General features: G+C 30.7%; 1 protein-coding gene across 3 annotated transcripts in view; it reads right to left on the bottom strand.

Moving 5' to 3' along the window:
- Window positions 1-2,539: 2,539 nt before the first annotated feature.
- The window catches only part of LOC145321964 (uncharacterized), a 56,097-nt gene continuing 40,030 nt past the window's right edge, over window positions 2,540-18,606 (bottom strand). For all 3 annotated transcript variants that reach the window (XM_080163677.1, XM_080163678.1, XM_080163679.1), the window contains 3 exons: window positions 16,552-16,623; window positions 4,999-5,193; window positions 2,540-3,839 (listed from right to left, as the gene is read on the bottom strand). In XM_080163677.1, the coding sequence (XP_080019803.1) occupies window positions 3,650-3,839; window positions 4,999-5,193; window positions 16,552-16,623 (457 nt within the window). In that variant the 3' untranslated portion in view covers window positions 2,540-3,649. The remainder of the gene's footprint in view (window positions 3,840-4,998; window positions 5,194-16,551; window positions 16,624-18,606) is intronic.

The raw sequence follows: 18,606 nt of genomic DNA, 5'->3' as shown, positions 1-18,606 counted from the left end.
ACTTATTCTTTAGCTCAACAATATTAGGGACTATTATATAATTTTTATTGGTTGGTTCATTAAGTTGAGTGTCCAAAAGTTTCAACCACTAATTCTACAGAAGGGGTAATTGTGTGTATCATAATTGGGTATGTACATCAATTTAAGTGTCATTTTCTTATTTAATTAGATCACTAAAAAATATAAAAATTCTATTGCTGAAAAAGCTTTATAAATTGACAAATGCTACGCCATTAAAAATACGCAAAATCAATTTAAAATTTCAATTACATCTGAGAAAAAGTTACACCATCAAAACAATTTTTTGCATCGAGTAAAAATCACAAAAATTATCTGAATTCATCTATTTTACTATGAATGTTGAATTATTTGGTGGTTTGAGTTTACTTTTCTGTCTCCTAATTAGTTAGTATGCTTTATTGATAACAATTACAGCATAATTTTGTTCAATAATAATTGATAAAACATGGAAAAACAAAGGGATCCTAAGGAATAAGCCAACTAAAGATAATAATTTACAGTCTATGCCCCCTCCCTCTATGAAATATCCATCCTTGGTCATTTTTAAGGACAAATGGCATTGTTTAAAAAGTGTTTATTAGTGCACACTGCACTAGCATTCACTTCCGCATATGGATCACATTATCAAATAATCCTCGTAACTGCATATTATTACAACAGCACAAATTACCTCTCCCCCCCCCTACACTTTACAATCTCTCTTATTTAATTGCGAATATGATAAAAAGGATGCAGAAGTGGTTACCCAAAATCAAGATTTGCCAGGGACAAGGGAAGTGAAGTGATTAGCAAAGGGTTTGTAATAATCTGCAACCAGAAAAGGAGGGGACAATTTAGACAAACCCCAAACTGTCCTAGTTTTGAGCAAGACGATTCCAGTTACGTCATATACGTTTCGGGAAAGAAAAAGGGAAGGGGGGAAGAAAATCTCTTCAAAAGAGATAGGAGAAAAGGGAAGAGATTTTCTTCCCCCCTTCCCTTTTTATATGACGTCAAAAGGATCGTCTTGCTCAAAACTGGGACAGTTTGGGGTTTGTCGACATTTTACTTTAAATTTGACTGGTACCAAAAGGTATAAAACCTTTGATGGCTTAAAAACTTTGGTTAATTAACTTTTGATTAGTTGGTAACGATTTAGTAGTGTCCAAACTATTCAACAAATAGTTGTTATACACAGAAAGGAATGTTTTTTATCATGATTGGATCAGCGTATATCAATTTAGCGTTCACTGTCTTTTTCATTACATAAGATGCCTGCTTAAAAATATTGTTGGAGAGATTTAATCTATACAATTTTCCTGTCCCTGTATTCTTTGGTAGCCAGGAAAGAAGGATCAGTTTATCTGTCATTGTCCTATCCCAGTATAGCTAGTTGCTATGCAGGTGTTTTTTTTAACTTGTGATGTGCTTTCATTTCCCCTAAATATAATATCAGCAAAGTTTTTAATTTTCGCAAAAAGATACAATAAAAAATATACTAGAGGAGCTTTTTTTTGGAGAGTGAAGCAATATGTAGCAAGTAAATTGTGCTATGAAAATAATACGGGAATTGCAAATATTTTAAAATATGATATGTGCGGAAGTGAAAGGACACCAGGTTTAACTTGTCAAGATGCATTTTAAATTAATATCAATCATGGTTATCAAATCATAAAAAAATTTATAAAGCTAATTTTTAACTGACTGTTTTATTTTGAATAAATCTCTATCCATTATTTTTAAGTGTAATAAGATCTCTAAAACGACTGGTTCGTTATAAGAACAAGTTTAAGGAAAGACAAAGTTACAAAAGAATTGAATCTCTGAAATAAGAAAGCATTCTCATTAAATAAAATATGCCAGGACAAAATTGTATGACTTGACAACCATTTTTTTTGCCTTGAAAACCAGAATATTATGCATTTTTAGTAAAAGGAATAATCTAAAAGCTGGATGAAGTATTAAAGTTATAAAAATAAAATAACACAGCAATATCTTAACTAAAATTTGAAAAGAAACGACCAAAGTTTCATATATTAATTTATTGTTTTAAGCTTTTCAATGACAGAATTTTGTTTTATTTATTAAAGTCAATCCAATGAAATTTTAATTTGCTGGATTGATCGGGGATAAGATAGACGATAAACTGATGTAACCCTCAAATTATGATAAACAAAATTAACATTTATGTAGAGTAAACTCTTTGGTGGAAAAGTTAGGACACTTCAGTGTGTACAACCCAAATAACAATTAATGAGGTACCCAAATTTAGCCAACCAATACATAACTTCGGGTCCTTTACAGTCCAATGTCTCCTCCCTCCTTGAGGGTTGATGTTTTAATCTATTGGGAAAAAATTACACTCTATCCATATTTATTAGAGAAATTAATATAAATCTAAATCTTATCTGTAAGGATAAGTAGTAAAAAGGATTATAAGGACCTAAAAATATAAACTTTTATCTACCAGATTTTTTTCTATTGCTATAGCTGCCTCATTTTAGAGAAAAAATTGTTTAGCAATACTATTACAGAAAGCTTTTAAGATGTACTATTTAAGAGGTAGTTTTTTTTTATATTATCCTGAGCTTACATATAAAAATCTAATTTTAAGTTTTATAAAAGTATAGGTATTAATATCAAAATTATCACATGATGTCTTTAAAGAATATCAAAATGCCCATTTTTATTGCATTATAGAAAAACTTAATTGAAAATCTTACTGGATATAAAAATACAAAAGTTATTTCAGCTAACTATTTTAAAAAAGAGTTTTACAAATTATCTTTAAAGTTAAATAAAAATGTTATATTACTATACAATTGCATATAAAAAAGGATGGCAACATACACAAAAGCGAAGTTTAAACAAAATATATGTAGATTGGAAACAATCTTAATCTTAAAGAATTTTTCAGAAGTCTGTATTGTTCCTTCTCGTAATAGGAATGACCTTATCAAATACCATGATAATCTAATGATTCTAAATTATAAAAATTTGTTACATTCAAGGTTTAAAATCAAAAGGTTGATTCTAACATGCTTAAATTAAAGATGTTAGGACGAACAGTCAAACTTATTATGTAGAAAAGCTTTGCTTTACAAAAAAATGTAATTTGGCTTCAGACTTGAAATGTACTAAACAAACTTGTTTATTTCTTTTTCTGGATTTTTTTTTGGCAAAATTGAATTGAACCAATTTTTCTTTTGATCTTTCTAGAGAAGGATTGGCTATACACTACATAGTGTTATCTTGTATTTAAGTAGCCCAGCTACTCGTCAATTTTTCACTAACTTCTATCATCTAAATAAGATCAATTTAGACTAGAAGTGTTCAACTTTGAGGCCATTTAAAAAGTTTCAAAATCTTAAGTATTTGCCGTTTTTTAAGACTAGATGTATCCTTTTTTGTCTAAAAATGTACTTTTTTCACATAAAACTCACAATACTTTTTGATTGGCACAACCTTTGTCTTTAAAAATGATTTACTGAGCGTGTGGAACATAAATGACAAAAAGCTCTTTAAAAAACTGGAAGAATAATTTAATCTTTGATTTTGTAATTCAAAGAAAAATATCAGTTAGAGGCATTTTTTGATTAATTTTTTCAGCCGCCAAACAACTATTTATTCAGCTGCTATTTTGAAGCTGCTAAATAACTATGGGGTCACTGACAACAATATCGGGCACTGCGCCCATCTTAATCGCCACATGGTACGGCGGCGGTGAGTCGTAGGGCGGTGGCGGGGTTTCGCCCTTTCTGTGCGCCGCCATCCTGGCGAGCACGCCCGCCATTCCAGGTACTCCAAGTCCGGTTCCGCGGCTACGCCCGCGCGTCTCTCTGAAAAAAATGATAGTGTCAAATGAAAAATCGATAATAATTGAAAGAATTAAGGGCGGTTTCCCTTAAAGTATCTATTGAGCACATAGCCCCATATTCCTCTTATTTTGAACTGATGTTAAAAAGGTTTAGGTAGGTATTATAAGTTATATTAGGTACATAATTGCCCCATAGGGTTAGGTCACCTCAGGTTTTGGCCCGGCCTTCAAGCGGATTTGTATTGGCACTTTTAGGGAAAACACCGATATAGAGGTCCAAAAAAAAACCATTTTGATAGAAACCAGAAAAGGAGTTTCCTGTTCTAGTGTATCAAAATGAATGAATATTCAATTTTGACAGCGTTAAAATTTTCAAATTATCAGCTAATCTTATAAAGCTTTTGGAAAGTTAACCACATATCGTTTTTTCACATCAGTTTTAAGGATTCGCTGTTTTTTAATATTTAAAATATCAAGTTTCTTTTTATATGATATTTTGATCTTTTTATATCAAAATGTAAATATAGGGTAAAAAAAATAAAAGATGTACATTCACTTCCGCATATATTGCATTATATTCTTTTATATAAAGTAAAAAGCTTTTTTTCTGTAGCGAAGTATCTCGCTTACCGCTAAACCGATATAGTTCTTCTTTACAATGGAGCATCTTACAGGTACAGCAAAGATTTTTAAACTATTTTAGGGGAGGGTAACACCCACACTAATTGCCCCTAGAGGCTTCAAGGGGGCGTAGCCGCTAGTTATCAAATATTTAAACATCCCCACTTATTTTTTTTTGTTTCCTATTGGTCATTTTTAGTAGCGTAGTATAAATCACTTTGTCTGTCCGCCCTACCGTCAGTCCGCAAAACTATGATTTTCTCATCTCCTGTTTAGGATAGATTGCTGATTTTTTTGCAAACAGCATCCAGAATAAAACTTATCTATTTCGTCGGTCTGTCGTTGCTAATAAAGACAAATTCCACAGATTATGACGTCATACGATAGAATAGCCAATGAGAGGACAGTTTACACTGTAATTGTTCAATGGTAAAATTTATGCTGTCCTCTCATTGGTTATTTTATCGTATGACGTCATAATCTGTTGAGGGATCATCTTCATCATCTTCTGAAACACTATATGCAGAAGTGAAAGCACACCATCTATTCATTCGCCTCACCTGCAGCTGTCTATTATATAAATAGTATTTGGTGACACAGGCCTCCCAGCAATATTGGTCCCTCCAGCCGCTGCCGCCGTCCGGCCAGGTTGCCGCCGCTCAAAACAGCCATCTTCTTCGCCGCCGACAAAGTCTAGACATTGACAGACTGTCGACCTGTTGCGACAATACACCAGTGACAGTAACAGATAAGCTCTAAAAATAAAAAAAATAGTTATTTATCGCATCGTATTATAGACAGCTTTCATTCATATATTCGTTGATAGAAAGTAATTTGAGTAATCCGTGACACTAAGGTACAAGAAAAATTTATGTTCATTTTTATTGATTTTAAACAAAATTACCACTTCTTTGGTTTGAAATTATTGCTTTAAAAGTTTGGACGCTGCTACTTTTAACCAACCAATCAGATTTTATACCCAAAGTTTTTTGGTAATCAAATAATGTAATTATAAAGTTTGGGTACACTAAAGTGCACAGGGTTTGTCGGGGGAATGTAAACCAACAAGGGGTGAAAAAAAAACCTAGTAATAGTGTCTAACGTTTTATCTTTGTGACGTAACAAAAATCCATCTCTTTTTTAGGGGTTTCCTTTCCCACCTCCCCTCTTATCCTTCGATTTTTGTTACGTCACAAAGATAAAAAGTTAGACACTATTACTAGGTTCGTGAAAAAGGAGAAGGTAAGCCCTCATAATTTAAATTTTAAAAGAGGTGTTGACAACAAAATGACCACCATAATCACGCTTATGTTTGGGTACCAGTATAATCTACAGTTTAATGTCCCCTCTCTTCCAACTAAATAATACATTCATGTTTTTATATAAATTTATAATGTAAGAAGCTTGGGAATAAAAGGAAAAATCGATTTGAAAAACCGACAGTATCCCTCATTTAGCTATAGTTAACCATCCATTCGACCCCCCCCCCCCCACAAAAAATGTTAATCAGGGGTAGGGGAAATGCCTTCCAATATGTTCAAGCTACCAAAGATGAACGTGGAATTAAACAAAAACCATTTGATAGGGCTAGGACTGTAGGGATAAGACAATATAAAAATCTTACCCTATTAGCTATATTTACCATTCTGGCTTTGCTAGCACGCAATTATAACTTTCACTGTAATCTATCTTTTTAGAGAGTAAAGAAGGGGGTGGGTTGGTAAGCGATTGGTCCAGTATCAATTAGGAGATTTTTTCATTAAAACTTTGTTTGTGGGATTAAGTTACAACAAAATAATCACGGATTAAGTTAAGGACGTAGTGTGCATTTTAGAAGGAGGAGAGGGGGGGGGGGCATTGGAGAAAATCCTTTTTATTGAAGTGGTTGGATATTTTCTGCGTGTAACGAAGGATCTTGCTAACCCCTAGGTAAGGTTTATAACTACTTTGGCGGAGGGGAACTCTTTATAGCTTGAATATTTTTAGAGCAGTATTTTTTTAAAAAATAAATTCAGTTTTATACGTGCTTATTGTGATGTCGTTTTATAACAGGCAACCCTGTAAAACCTAGAAGCTTTCTATTAGTATTTTCAAAGGTTAATATTGATTTAATGGGATTAGTTATAGTCCTACAGCATGATATATGTATTAAAGTTAATATGACACAAGCATTTTTACCAGAATCAAACGATACAACGCTATCCAAATAATGATATGATTTTATAAAATGCGACATAATACAAGTACCATAGCTCAACAGGGAAAGGAGCGGAGGTGTTGAATTACATCCAACTATCATCATTATGTCGACATAATACCAGCACCATAGCTCAACAGGGAAAGGAGCGGAGGTGTTCAATTACATCCTACTACCATCATTATGTCGACATAATACCAGAACCAAAGCTCAACAGGGAAAGGAGCGGAGGTGTTGAATTACATCCTACTCACGCTTCGTTTTTAGTAGCGAAGCTACTCTATAATTCACTTTGTCCGTCCGTCAGTCCGTCCGTCAGTCCGTCAGTCCGTCAGTCCGTCCGTCAGTCCGTAACGCTATGGGGGAAATGGGATTTACTCAGCCCCTATAAAAGATAGAAAGGTGAAATTTTTTGACAACATTCCCATCATTAAGGAGCACAATTATCTATAAAACACCAATGGCGGTCGGACGGCTTTTTAGCAGGTTTTAGGCTATTTTTTTATTTTCCACATTTTTCCTCATATCTTTGGTGTTTATGGTCCGATTTTCAAAATTTTTTCAGTTATAGATATCAAAATTAAATTTTCCGTCGTTTAGAGACCCAACAATGACGGTCAGACTGCCTTTTTGCAGGTTTTTGGCTATTTTTATATTTTTTACATTTTCCCCCGTATCTTTGGTGTTTATGGTCCGATTTTCAAACTTTTTTCAGGTAAAGATATCAAAATTAAATTTCCCATCGTTTGAAGAAAACAACAATGACGGTCAGACTGCCTTTTTGCAGGTTTATAGCTATTTTTATATTTTTTACATTTTCCCCCATATCTTTGGTGTTTATGGACCGATTTTCAAAATTTTTTCAGTTAAAGATATAAAAATTAAATTTCCGGTCAATTGAAGAAATCAACAATGACGGTCAGACTGCCTTTTTGCAGGTTTTTGGCTATTTTTATATTTTTTACATTTTCCCCCATATCTTTGGTGTTTATTAATCGATTTTCAAAAATTTTTCAGTTAAAGATATCAAAATTAAATTTCCCGTCGTTTGAAAAAAACAACAATGACCGTCAGTCCCATTCACGAAATTTTGTGCTTCGCTACTTATGGATGTTGTCATCCTTGTTTATTAAATGAATAAGTTGGGGTACAATGTTTGGCACTTTCGATATAAGTAAATGATAATAAAAAACCCATAGAATGCGATAATAACTTCAGAAAAATCGAAAAAAATGGTTTTCATACTTAATTAACGTTTTTAAGTTTTTCTTCAAAAAGTTTAGATAAGATGCCTTTAAAAGTCGTCTATGATTTTGTCAGGGATAAAAATGTAACTTTAAAATAAGAATTACAGCATATTTTTTCAATTAGTACAACATAAAATTTTGAACATTTTATTGATCAGTATATTTTTTAAAATGTGAAGTAGAAACCTGAATATTTTATCATGAAAATTGTGTTATGATTTGATTGTCTGCTAGATTACAAGAAAAAAGATACTGACAGTACTTGTTGGTTCTTTTAATAAAATTAGGTAGATTACTTTCAGAACCCCTCTTTTTGCAACGTTATTTCAATAGAACAGAGCCGTAGTCTTAGTGTTCTCAATATCTAGACAGCCAACCATTGTTTTAGAATTGTTCAATTTTTTTAACTTCTGATAAAAACAGAATTAATGGTATTTTTGTAAATATTATACCTCCAAGAAATGGCTATACTTCACAATCATATGTTGTGTGATATTTAAGAGGAATTATTTTGATATAATGTCATTAAAATATTCGTTGAAAAAAGTGCTATTCTAGCTTATACTTCACATTTTAATGTGTATGATAATTCAAATAAAAGATAATGAAGATTTATATTATATTTAATTGTTAAAATTATAAAGAAAAACCTGGAAACAGTAAAAAACTGACTTTATTTTATTGACGTAGGGAAAATTTTGTCAAATATTTGAATAAAAAAACAATATAAAACAAAATAAATTATTTTTAATATAGTCACAAAAAGGCTTAATGAGTTTAGGAAATATTTCATTCACTAATCATGTCATTTAAACTCTATTTCACAGAATACAGTGTAAAAAGATGTTCTCGTTTTAATTTTAAGTAATTTCAAATGCATTTTAATACCTTTTAATGATTTATTTTTTGAAACATCTTTTTATAAAATGTTATTGATTTTTTAAGTTATATGTTAGAATGTTTTTAAATTTTGTTAACATTTTGTTTTAAATGTAGAAAATTGGTAATTCTAAACATTCAAAAAATGATTTTATTAAATTTTCATCACTTAAATTGCATGTTTGATGAAATTTTCAACTGATAATTCAAGAAAAATCGTTTAAGTTTTATTATATTTTACTTTGAATTGTTAAAAAAATATATTATTGTCAAAAAAGGAGAAGTTATGTTTTCCTCAAAAAAAGACCTAAAACATGAAAATTAACACGTGTAATGAGAATTTTTTTCTTTCAGGTTTAATTTTAAGTAATTATTGATATTTTTTGTAAAAAGGATTTTATGTAAAAAGTTTTAAAACTCGAGTTATGTAGTGGTTCTAAAAAAGGTTGCGAATTTATGCAATTTTCTTGCAAAAAAAATTTTCTAGGATTTTAAAAATAGCAAAGGGTGTTATTAGACGTACTTACAGATACAATTGCTAAGTCATTTTGGCCAAACACTAAAATAAAGTTTTGACCTCTGAGGGTCCAACCGTGTACTATCATCATTATGTCGACATGATACCAGCACCATAGTTCAACAGGGAATGGAGCGGAGGTGTTGAATTACATCCTACTATCGATCCAATGATAAACTAGAAAACAATCTTATTGATTTTTTTAATAATAGCGAAGCTTTACTACAATTTGGTGTGTTCTATACGTCAAACGTCCACAACAGAATTTCTCATCGTAATTAGACATGTAAGAATCGATTGTAAATTTTAAACTTTAAAAAGTGATTTCTATGACAATAAGGTAATTACTACAAAAAAAAACAGAACATTCATTTTTTTGCATTTTCCACGCCTAATTTTCTAAAATAGATATTCCTATTTCATGATTTATAAATGGTGAATCTTGAAACGATCAGGCATTATTTTATAAGCAAGTGTAGTATCATAAGCGTTTTTCTTGATTCGCTGTTATGAAATATGTCATCCTTGTTTTACTAAGTACTTATTTTCTTTTTCTATAGAGAGGGATTTTAATGAATCATTCCCACATATTTACATTTTTTTATCTACGTATATAAAAGGAAGGTTTACATACGTTTTGCTGTTTTCAACAAAACCAATAGAAATATTTAAAAACAAGGTTGACGGCATCTATGTAAGCAAATCATCAAATCAGAAGGAAGGACAAACGAACAAAAAATAGACAATCTCTGCCAAATATCAAAAATTTGTAAATTTTAGGAAAGTCTTAACATTTCTAAAGCATAGTTTTGCCTAGAATTACTTGACGTAATCTACTTTCTAACATTTCATTTAAGAATTTTTTCTTATTAATAAATTCAACTATTTTATTCATAAAATATTATTTTAAAAGCAAAACTTTTTCAAACTCCAGACTATAATGCTATTTGAAATCTGCCTTAGTTTAATTTTAAAAATAATCTTATTATAAAAGGGATTGAGCAATTTTCTGTCAGTTTGTTTGTCCCTTATGATCTCAATAACGGCTGAAAAGGTTTACGAGATAATTATCCCTACAGTTGGTTTTACTACTCCCTTGTTCCAGGGATCTTAAGGGGTAAGCCAATGGAGATAAATTACCTCTTTTGTACATCATTGGTTGATAAGTTTGAACACATGTGGTTTGGAATCAACCAATTAAATTTAAAGGAACCCAAAAGAACCCAAAAGGAACCAACGAATAAGATATTGTGATTCCTTTAGGTACTAGTGTAGTTTACTACCCTCCTTTTAAATCAACTCTCAGCCGTTCAAGAGTTTTTAATAAAACCCTAGACAAACTCCAACACCCTGCCACTTTAAATTGATAATACGTATTTCTTAACATTTAAACTCAAGATAAATTAGCATGACGATATCTTGTTTTTAATTTTCGCAAGGTTTTTAAAACTAATTTGTGGAGAAAAAATAAGTACAAGCCTGTTTATATTATATAAATCGAAGCTTCTCTATTATTATTTATTTTTTGTGTGTAAGACCAATTGAATAATCAAGGGACGGTCTCTCCCAGGAGATCACCCTTCCTAAAATAATGTTAAAGCCTCCCTGGACCTATGAGAAGCTTTTCTATAAAGGAGAACCAAAACAGTTTTGCAGTTAGCGAGATTCTTTGCCATACACCGACAGACAGATATAAATATACAGAGATAGAAAGGTTTCTGTTATTTTCTGTGAAGGTGTTATGGATTTAAAAGATTATAAATAGTAAAACTTGGCTGTCAAAACTATTAAAACAACACGAATGCAGCTTCGCTACAAGACTACAAAACTATTCTTGTTAAATTTAAGAGTTGATTTTTTCTTGGTAGTTGCATAATACTTAATAATACTTCAGTGTGTATTCACTTCCAACAGTAACAGCATATTTGTCTGTTTATTTTGCTAACTAATGAATGTTTCTTTTTACAGTGGAGCTTCTTATATGTTCATGGAAAGTTTATAACTATTTGGGAAATGGCAACTCCACCCTCCCAAAAGAAATCGTTCTACAACCACCCTCCATTTTTTGTTACTTTTTATTCAAACTAATTTTAAAATTTATGTGTTGACTTCTCGCCCACCCATTCTATCAAGTTCCCCTATAAGATATCCATAATACAAAGTAGTATGTGTTTATTAAAGCAATAAGCAAAATGCTGTATGTGCTACTGTAATAATATGCGATTCTGATGTTTCAATATATGATACATGTGCAGAATTGATTGCACGTTCAATAATACTTCAACTTAAAACAGTTAATACTAGTTTAATCTAAAGAAATATCATAATATTAGCAGCGCAGCTACCCTAGTTGATTGATGGGTTAAAACCATTAGTATCCAAACTTATGAATTCATATTAGATGGCAAAAATTATCTCAAAATTATTTAATCTAAAAAATGTTAATATAATATCCAGAACGAACGGGGTACCTCCATTATCTATAGGTTCTGCATTTGCAGTGTTATAGAGAGAGCAGAAAATAGCCTATACCCATCTAAATACCTAACAAATAAATAGCCTAAAACTATTTTGAGAACTATTGTAAGCTTTCCTAAAATGGAGTTAGGAATTGGTTCAGTGGCTCGCAAGATCATCTTAATAGACATAACAATATCCTTAAATACTTGGATTAATTTGTAGTTACTGCTCTACTTTTGGATAAAATTAATCTTGTTATATATCTATTATTTCAGCCTTTTATGGGTTCAAAATGTAATAAATATTTTTTTAAAGATATGTTCATAAATATGTACTATTACTTCGTTCTTAGTCTTTTAATATTTCTTAATTGTATATTATCATCTAATTAATATAGAAAATTTTCAGCATGACTTAAAAAGTTTGCATAAGAATGGTTTTAGATGAACATTAGGTAGGTTCTATCAGCAATTAATACGTTCCACAGGGTTAAAAAACCCTACCCGGTAAGGGCCCTTATAAAAATTACAATAATAGAATCCAGGTAATTTAATTGGACAATGGAAAACAAATTAGCCTTCGAAATTCTTTCATTGGTAGCTCTTTAAATGTCCATTGCTCTGAATGCAATTATCTCTTTTTTTATGACAACTGAACATCTGTTTTAAAACTCAATTGTCCATTCCATGATTTTTTATGATTCGCTAGTGCTACTTATGTATTTTGACATCCTTGCTTTATTATTGATCTAAAATTTCTTATATATTGGCAAAAACCCTCTGGGCGTCAACCTGATTTTTCATTATTATTGTAAATCAAACAAAAACCCTTCCTCCTTACAAGTGTTCAGAAAATGTTACCAAAATTATTCATTTTGTTGAAATAACAATCATTTCGAGTGTGGATTCGAAACCGATTAATATCCGCTGGATTTAAACCGGTTCTTAGTCATATTGAAAAATCATAGTAACATCGTATTACAGACAATTTTCCACGAGTAGTAGCCCCTTGAAGCTAACAAGCTGGTTTTAATGTCATAACTTTTCATTTTAATATCCGCGGAAAGCTGTTTATGATTCGATGCGATAAATAACTATTGTATCCCATTTAAACGATTCATTTTTGGTTGTTTTACATTCACACACCCCTAATATAATTGGTAAAAATTGAAACGCAATTTTTACGTTATCGCGCGGTCGTATATTTCAGCGACGCGACACGGTTTCCATTTGGTAAAATCGTTTGTCTGCGAGTTTTGAGGCCAAAATTACATTTTAGAAGATAGCAGCTTTATGTTAGGGTCTCCTTATTCGTTTAACTGAAATTTTAAGGTTAGATTACAAACATTGCTTTAAAATAAGACGATTTATTTTATTATTTTACTATTTTTCCTCTTGTTTTCTCTATTAAGTTACTCTTTACTGCTTTACTTATTGAAAGAATTGTACTTGTTTTTTATATTAAGAATATGGTTGAAAAATACATAATAATGATTTTTTTTAAAATTAGGCAACCATTGTTTTAAAACAAAGACTTTTGAGTTACTATGCGCTCTAGGATTCAAAATATTCATTGAGATAAAGATTTAGGGAAAAATAATAGTACATGAGATCAATGGCGTGCAGAGGGTTTTGCCAAGGGCATGTGTAGAAATCTTGAGTGGGTGAAAAAAGGGAGGTTTAAAGGAGTAGTTACCACTCATTTTGCACGCTTATACTTTTTTAGACTTCTCTATATGCTTTCTGTTTAAAGTACATCTTTTAGTGATATTTATTTTATTACAAGAAATTATGGTATTAATTACTTTTAAAAATCCTATAATCAACAGGGAAAATACAGATTTCATTTTCAATAATTGCAGGAACATAACCAAGGTAATGATTAGCTGCGCTACTAGAAACCTCTAGAAACGTCTATTTCTCACACATGACAAAGAAGAGCTGTGTAAGATATGACGATAGGTTATAAAGTAGCTGCGCTACTAAAAACATCTAGAAACTTCCTTTATTGACATATCATAGAATAAATCATAGAATTGAAGTTAACTGCACGAACATACCCAAGTTAAAGAGAAGCTGCGCTACTAGAAATCTCTAGAAATGTCCATTACTGATACAGAAAAAGTATGGCAGTGTAAATTATGACGTTACAGAATCGCACGAACATTACCAAGTTATAGAGTAGCTGCGCTACTAGAAACCTCTAGAAACCACCTATTTTTATACTGACACAGAACAAAGGCAAGTGTAAATTATAAGACGTTTAAGCAAAACAGCGCAGCCTACAGATTAGCGAATTAATTAAATATTTTCTAATACACAAACTTGTCTTCATTTTGATTAATTAATCATTGCTTTGACTATATCATTTTACTATTTTATAACCTTTAAAAATTTGCAGGACAGATGGAACATCTTTTTTTGCTTATTTTAATAAAAAAAATCTTGTTTGTAGATGTTAACTGTGCATCCATTTCCGCATTCAAGTCATCAAAACCGCATATTAATACAACAGCTATAAATATTCTTTGATTCCCTTTTTTTATTAGATACTCCCTCATATTCATTAGTAATTGTGTCTTTTTTGCGAATATAAACAGTATATGGGGATGTGATGATATGCGGGATTGAATGCACACCTGTAGATTAATTATATTTACTGTCAAATTATCATTAACAAACACATACAAAGAACATTCTTTTTAGCAACTAAGCTTATATATAATTCATATTGTCTCTCCGTCTGTCTGTCGGTCATGTTTCAAAAGACATTAAACTTTGTGATATTTTTTGCATATTATATCTTATTCTTTGTTATGACAACTCAACATCTATTACCACCTTGTACATTTGTCAATTCAATGATTTTTTGCTTCGCTACTTGTGGATTTTTTTATCATTGTTTAAAGGTGATTTTAAAATGCTAAATGTGTTTAACTACGTCTTTCTGTTCTTCTGAATCATTTTGTGACACTATTTAATTCTACCTTTTTACAGCTCACTAAAATCCAAATTAGATGTGTTAGAATAGTAGATATAGAATTTGTGGATATATTGACTATTGGAAAGTTTGTCGACTATTTAGGTTGCTAATATGGACCACCTTTATTGGTCAGTACGTTCATCCAGTAGGAGGAGATAGGATGGGGTAAAGGGGGTATCGTTATTTTAGTCAACTGCGAGCATTTTTTTTATCATAGTACAGGGAAATCTGGTGCAACATCCAAGTAATGATATATCAATTGTTAGAATATTGACCTATGGATTTTTAAGAGAGTGATAATAACAATAAAAAAGAATCATCCTATCTATTAAAACTTTGTTGATTGATTGAGGATTATGAATACTGTTAATTGGCTAATTTAAAAAAAATTGTTACAGATGAGTTGATTAACAAATTAATTTTCCATTGATTTTTATATTAATAAATAATTAATTTTTCTAACGAAATAAGAATATCAATTATTAACATAACTAGAGTTGGGCTCGATATAATTATCTCGCTATTGGCTAGGTTTATTCAATGTTTTATTTACTTTCTTTTGGTTATCTAAATTCTGACTGTTAACCCTATTCTTCCATTATCTTCTCCCTGACGATTTCTTTCTTTAAACTATTTTAGGATCTTAATATTTTTTATTTCAAATTATCGTTATGAAAGGGTTAAAATGTTTACTTAACTGTTAAATTTTAGTTCAATATCTGACCACATTATGTACGTATCGCTAGTATCAAATTATTTTAAAACTAAGTTTTCTTTTATTTACTATATAATAAATTTAAATTTTCTGTTTTATGGATAGAAATTTAATACTTCAATATAATTTAAATAGCAACATGAAATAAAAAAAATGAATTTATTCTTCATACAGTAAAATAATGGGTCTTATCGTTCTGGTCAATGAGAGTTTATTACGGATTATTGGAGCACTATGAGTTTTTAACTATATCGCTTGGAAAACTTGAACTCATATATAGACATTTATTTCCTATATAGATCTGTCATGAATCTTGATGCAATAAAGCAGGCTGTTTTGTAAATGTTAAAAATTAGAAGATTTCAATAAAAAAAGTTCCCGCAAATATAAGTATTAAATAAAAAGTAAATAAAAAGGAAGGTTATTAGAATTAGAAAGTAAAAAGATTCAGAAAGGGAATGTAAAATAAAAACAAATCAATGATTAATTAATTAATCAGTTGATCCTATGATAAATGTGTATAAGTATAGATGTATTATCCATACAACTATCTGCCCCAAGTGGTGGAGACCCTTGTTATCTGCTAGCAAATTGTTTATGTTCTTTTATAGGGACTCATTTATTGTTTCCGACGCCATTTGCTGATTTCAGAGACCCAATATAAAATCGGGACAGGGTCTTTACCCGGCCCTGTGGGGAGAGGTACATTACATATAGCTTATGTCCCCATCGTCCAATAAAAATGGCCTCTGGACAACCCCCCCTCCCCCTAATAATTTTAGTAACTTTATCTTTTTACAACTAAAATTGGAGGCAGGGACATACAAAAAAAATTTATTTCTAATTTTACCCCTCCCTTTCTCTCAAATAAAAAAGCTTGGACGTCCTTGTCTCTATGCATGATATAAAGATTACCCCATACCAAAATAAACTTTGGGGTCCCATAGGAACCCTCAAAATTTTAAAATGATATTAAAAATAATTACCTATAAGGAATATAAATAGTGATAAGAATGCCAAAAAATCCTCTTGCTGCTATTATTTCACTACTTATATTACATGCCGTTATAGACGTACAGACAGACATATTGTAATCATAAAATATATTAAAATTACCTATAAAGAATATAAATAGTGATAAGAATGCCAATAGTTCCTCCTGCTGCTATTACAAACGTCAGGTCAATTCTGAAAAAAAAGATGACAGTTAAAATTAAATTGAACTTCTAGATCATAATGTCTTTTTTGCAGATATCTTATTGGATAAGACAATGGACAATATATTAATATACATCCCCAATGATGACTAAAAACTTATCTGTTGTAGATTGAAATAATTTTTTGAAAAATTTGGATACTATAAGTTTGGAAATAACTAATCAAAATTAAATAAGTACCAAAAGTTTTAGACCAATGAATAAGATCACTGTGGGCTAGAATTGAATCAAGACAAAAGTAAGTGCCGAGCCCTGGGACCTATGTAGGGTGAAAATAGACATAAAACCATGATGATTCCAGGTAAAACCAAAATATTTCAGCGGGGGCTTTTTGAGAAAATTAGATTTGAAAATTTCAAGTTCAATTTTCACCACCTAGGAGTTGCCGCATAATCATGACAAGAAAAGCAAATATTATTTATTTTAAATTTTGAACAACTTTGCTTTTATAAAGTTCTTCATAAAACCACTCCTGAAGGGAGTTAATAAATGGCCATTTTTATCACTTGCTTTGCAAAGGTCACGAAAATTCAGCCTAAAATAAATCATATATATAGAGGTTTTAAGAAGGACTTCATAAAAGCAAAGTTGTTCATTATTTAAAATAGATAATATTTGCTTTTCTTGTCATTATTATGCGGCAACTCCTAGGAGTGAAAATTGAACTTGAAATTTTTAAATCTAATTTTCTCAAAAAGCCCCCCGCTGAAATATTTTGGTTTTACCTGGAATCATCATAGTTTTATGTCTATTTTCACCATACATAGGTCCCAGGGCTCGGCACTTACTTTTGTCTTGATTCAATTCTAGCCCACAGTGAGATAGGTGGTTATAATATTTGGTACCATAGTAATTTGCAGTACAACACCCTTCCTTTCCTGAAATTCTGAAGCTCTAAGGATCGAAGGGTTTATGCATATTGTATGTCTTTGGCTGTTTAAAGGAAAGTAAAATGTAACTTTTGCTGTAATATATGGGGGCAATTTGACCTCTAGAAAACAGCCTAATACTTTTTTAAAGACTTTAAACAAAGCCATGTACTAAATCTGACACTTTGTACTTAATTTTTTATTTTTAAATATGAAGAAAATCAATTAAAATAAAAATATAAAGAAACTGTTTTGAATAGCATTGTGCTAGTACAAAGAATTTTTTTTTGTGAAAATATGATAATAGTGTGTTAATATCAGGGAGGACGGGGACAGAAAGGATATTTTAATTTTTGGTTATCATCATTGAGAATGTACAGTGTCTTTTCCCTTAAGATCCCTGGTTACTATTCAAATATTAGCTATTTAAATTAACGAATATGCTTGTTATCATATTTTAAACCTTTTATTTAGTAGAATATATTTTGATAAAGATAAGTCATTCTGTATGCAAAGCTAATCTAATTTATGAACGCTGAATTAAGTTTCCTCACATAATTATAATTAACAAATTAACCTCTTATGGAATTAGAACCTTTGGTTAAAAAGTTTAGACAACCCAACAAAATTAAACCGCCCCATTTCCCTAAAAAAGCAAGCAAAAAGTAGAACGTATTTATTAACTTTTAAGTTTAGTATGATTTACAGTCTGCCTGCCTCTCTTCCTTAAAAGACATTTGACCTTCCCTAATTTTTTTATGTTTATACAAAAACTACTAATGGATATATTTGTTCTTGTTTTAATTGGTTATATTGTTTGTAAAGGGTACAAAAATAAGTGTTTATTGTACCTAAATTATAATACGAAAAAAGGATTTGGGGATAGGACAATGGAAGAAATATTAATCTTCCCCCTAAATAATATATCTCCTATGGTTGATGAAAATATAGATCAATATAAAATTATTGTATAATTTTTTATTCTCAAACCTTTTACCCAAACTACTTTAATCTTTACTTTTAGAAAGAAGATTTATTTATTATCCATTATCCAGTCACTCACATTTATTTTTCATTTGGCAGGT

The sequence above is a fragment of the Acartia tonsa genome, chromosome 6 (genome assembly GCF_053477335.1).
Source record: "Acartia tonsa isolate MP-2025a chromosome 6, ASM5347733v1, whole genome shotgun sequence".
In the NCBI taxonomy this organism is placed as follows: domain Eukaryota; kingdom Metazoa; phylum Arthropoda; class Copepoda; order Calanoida; family Acartiidae; genus Acartia; species Acartia tonsa.
The sequence above is the reverse complement of the archived record's forward strand: the minus strand, read 5'-3'. Positions and strand labels throughout refer to the sequence as shown.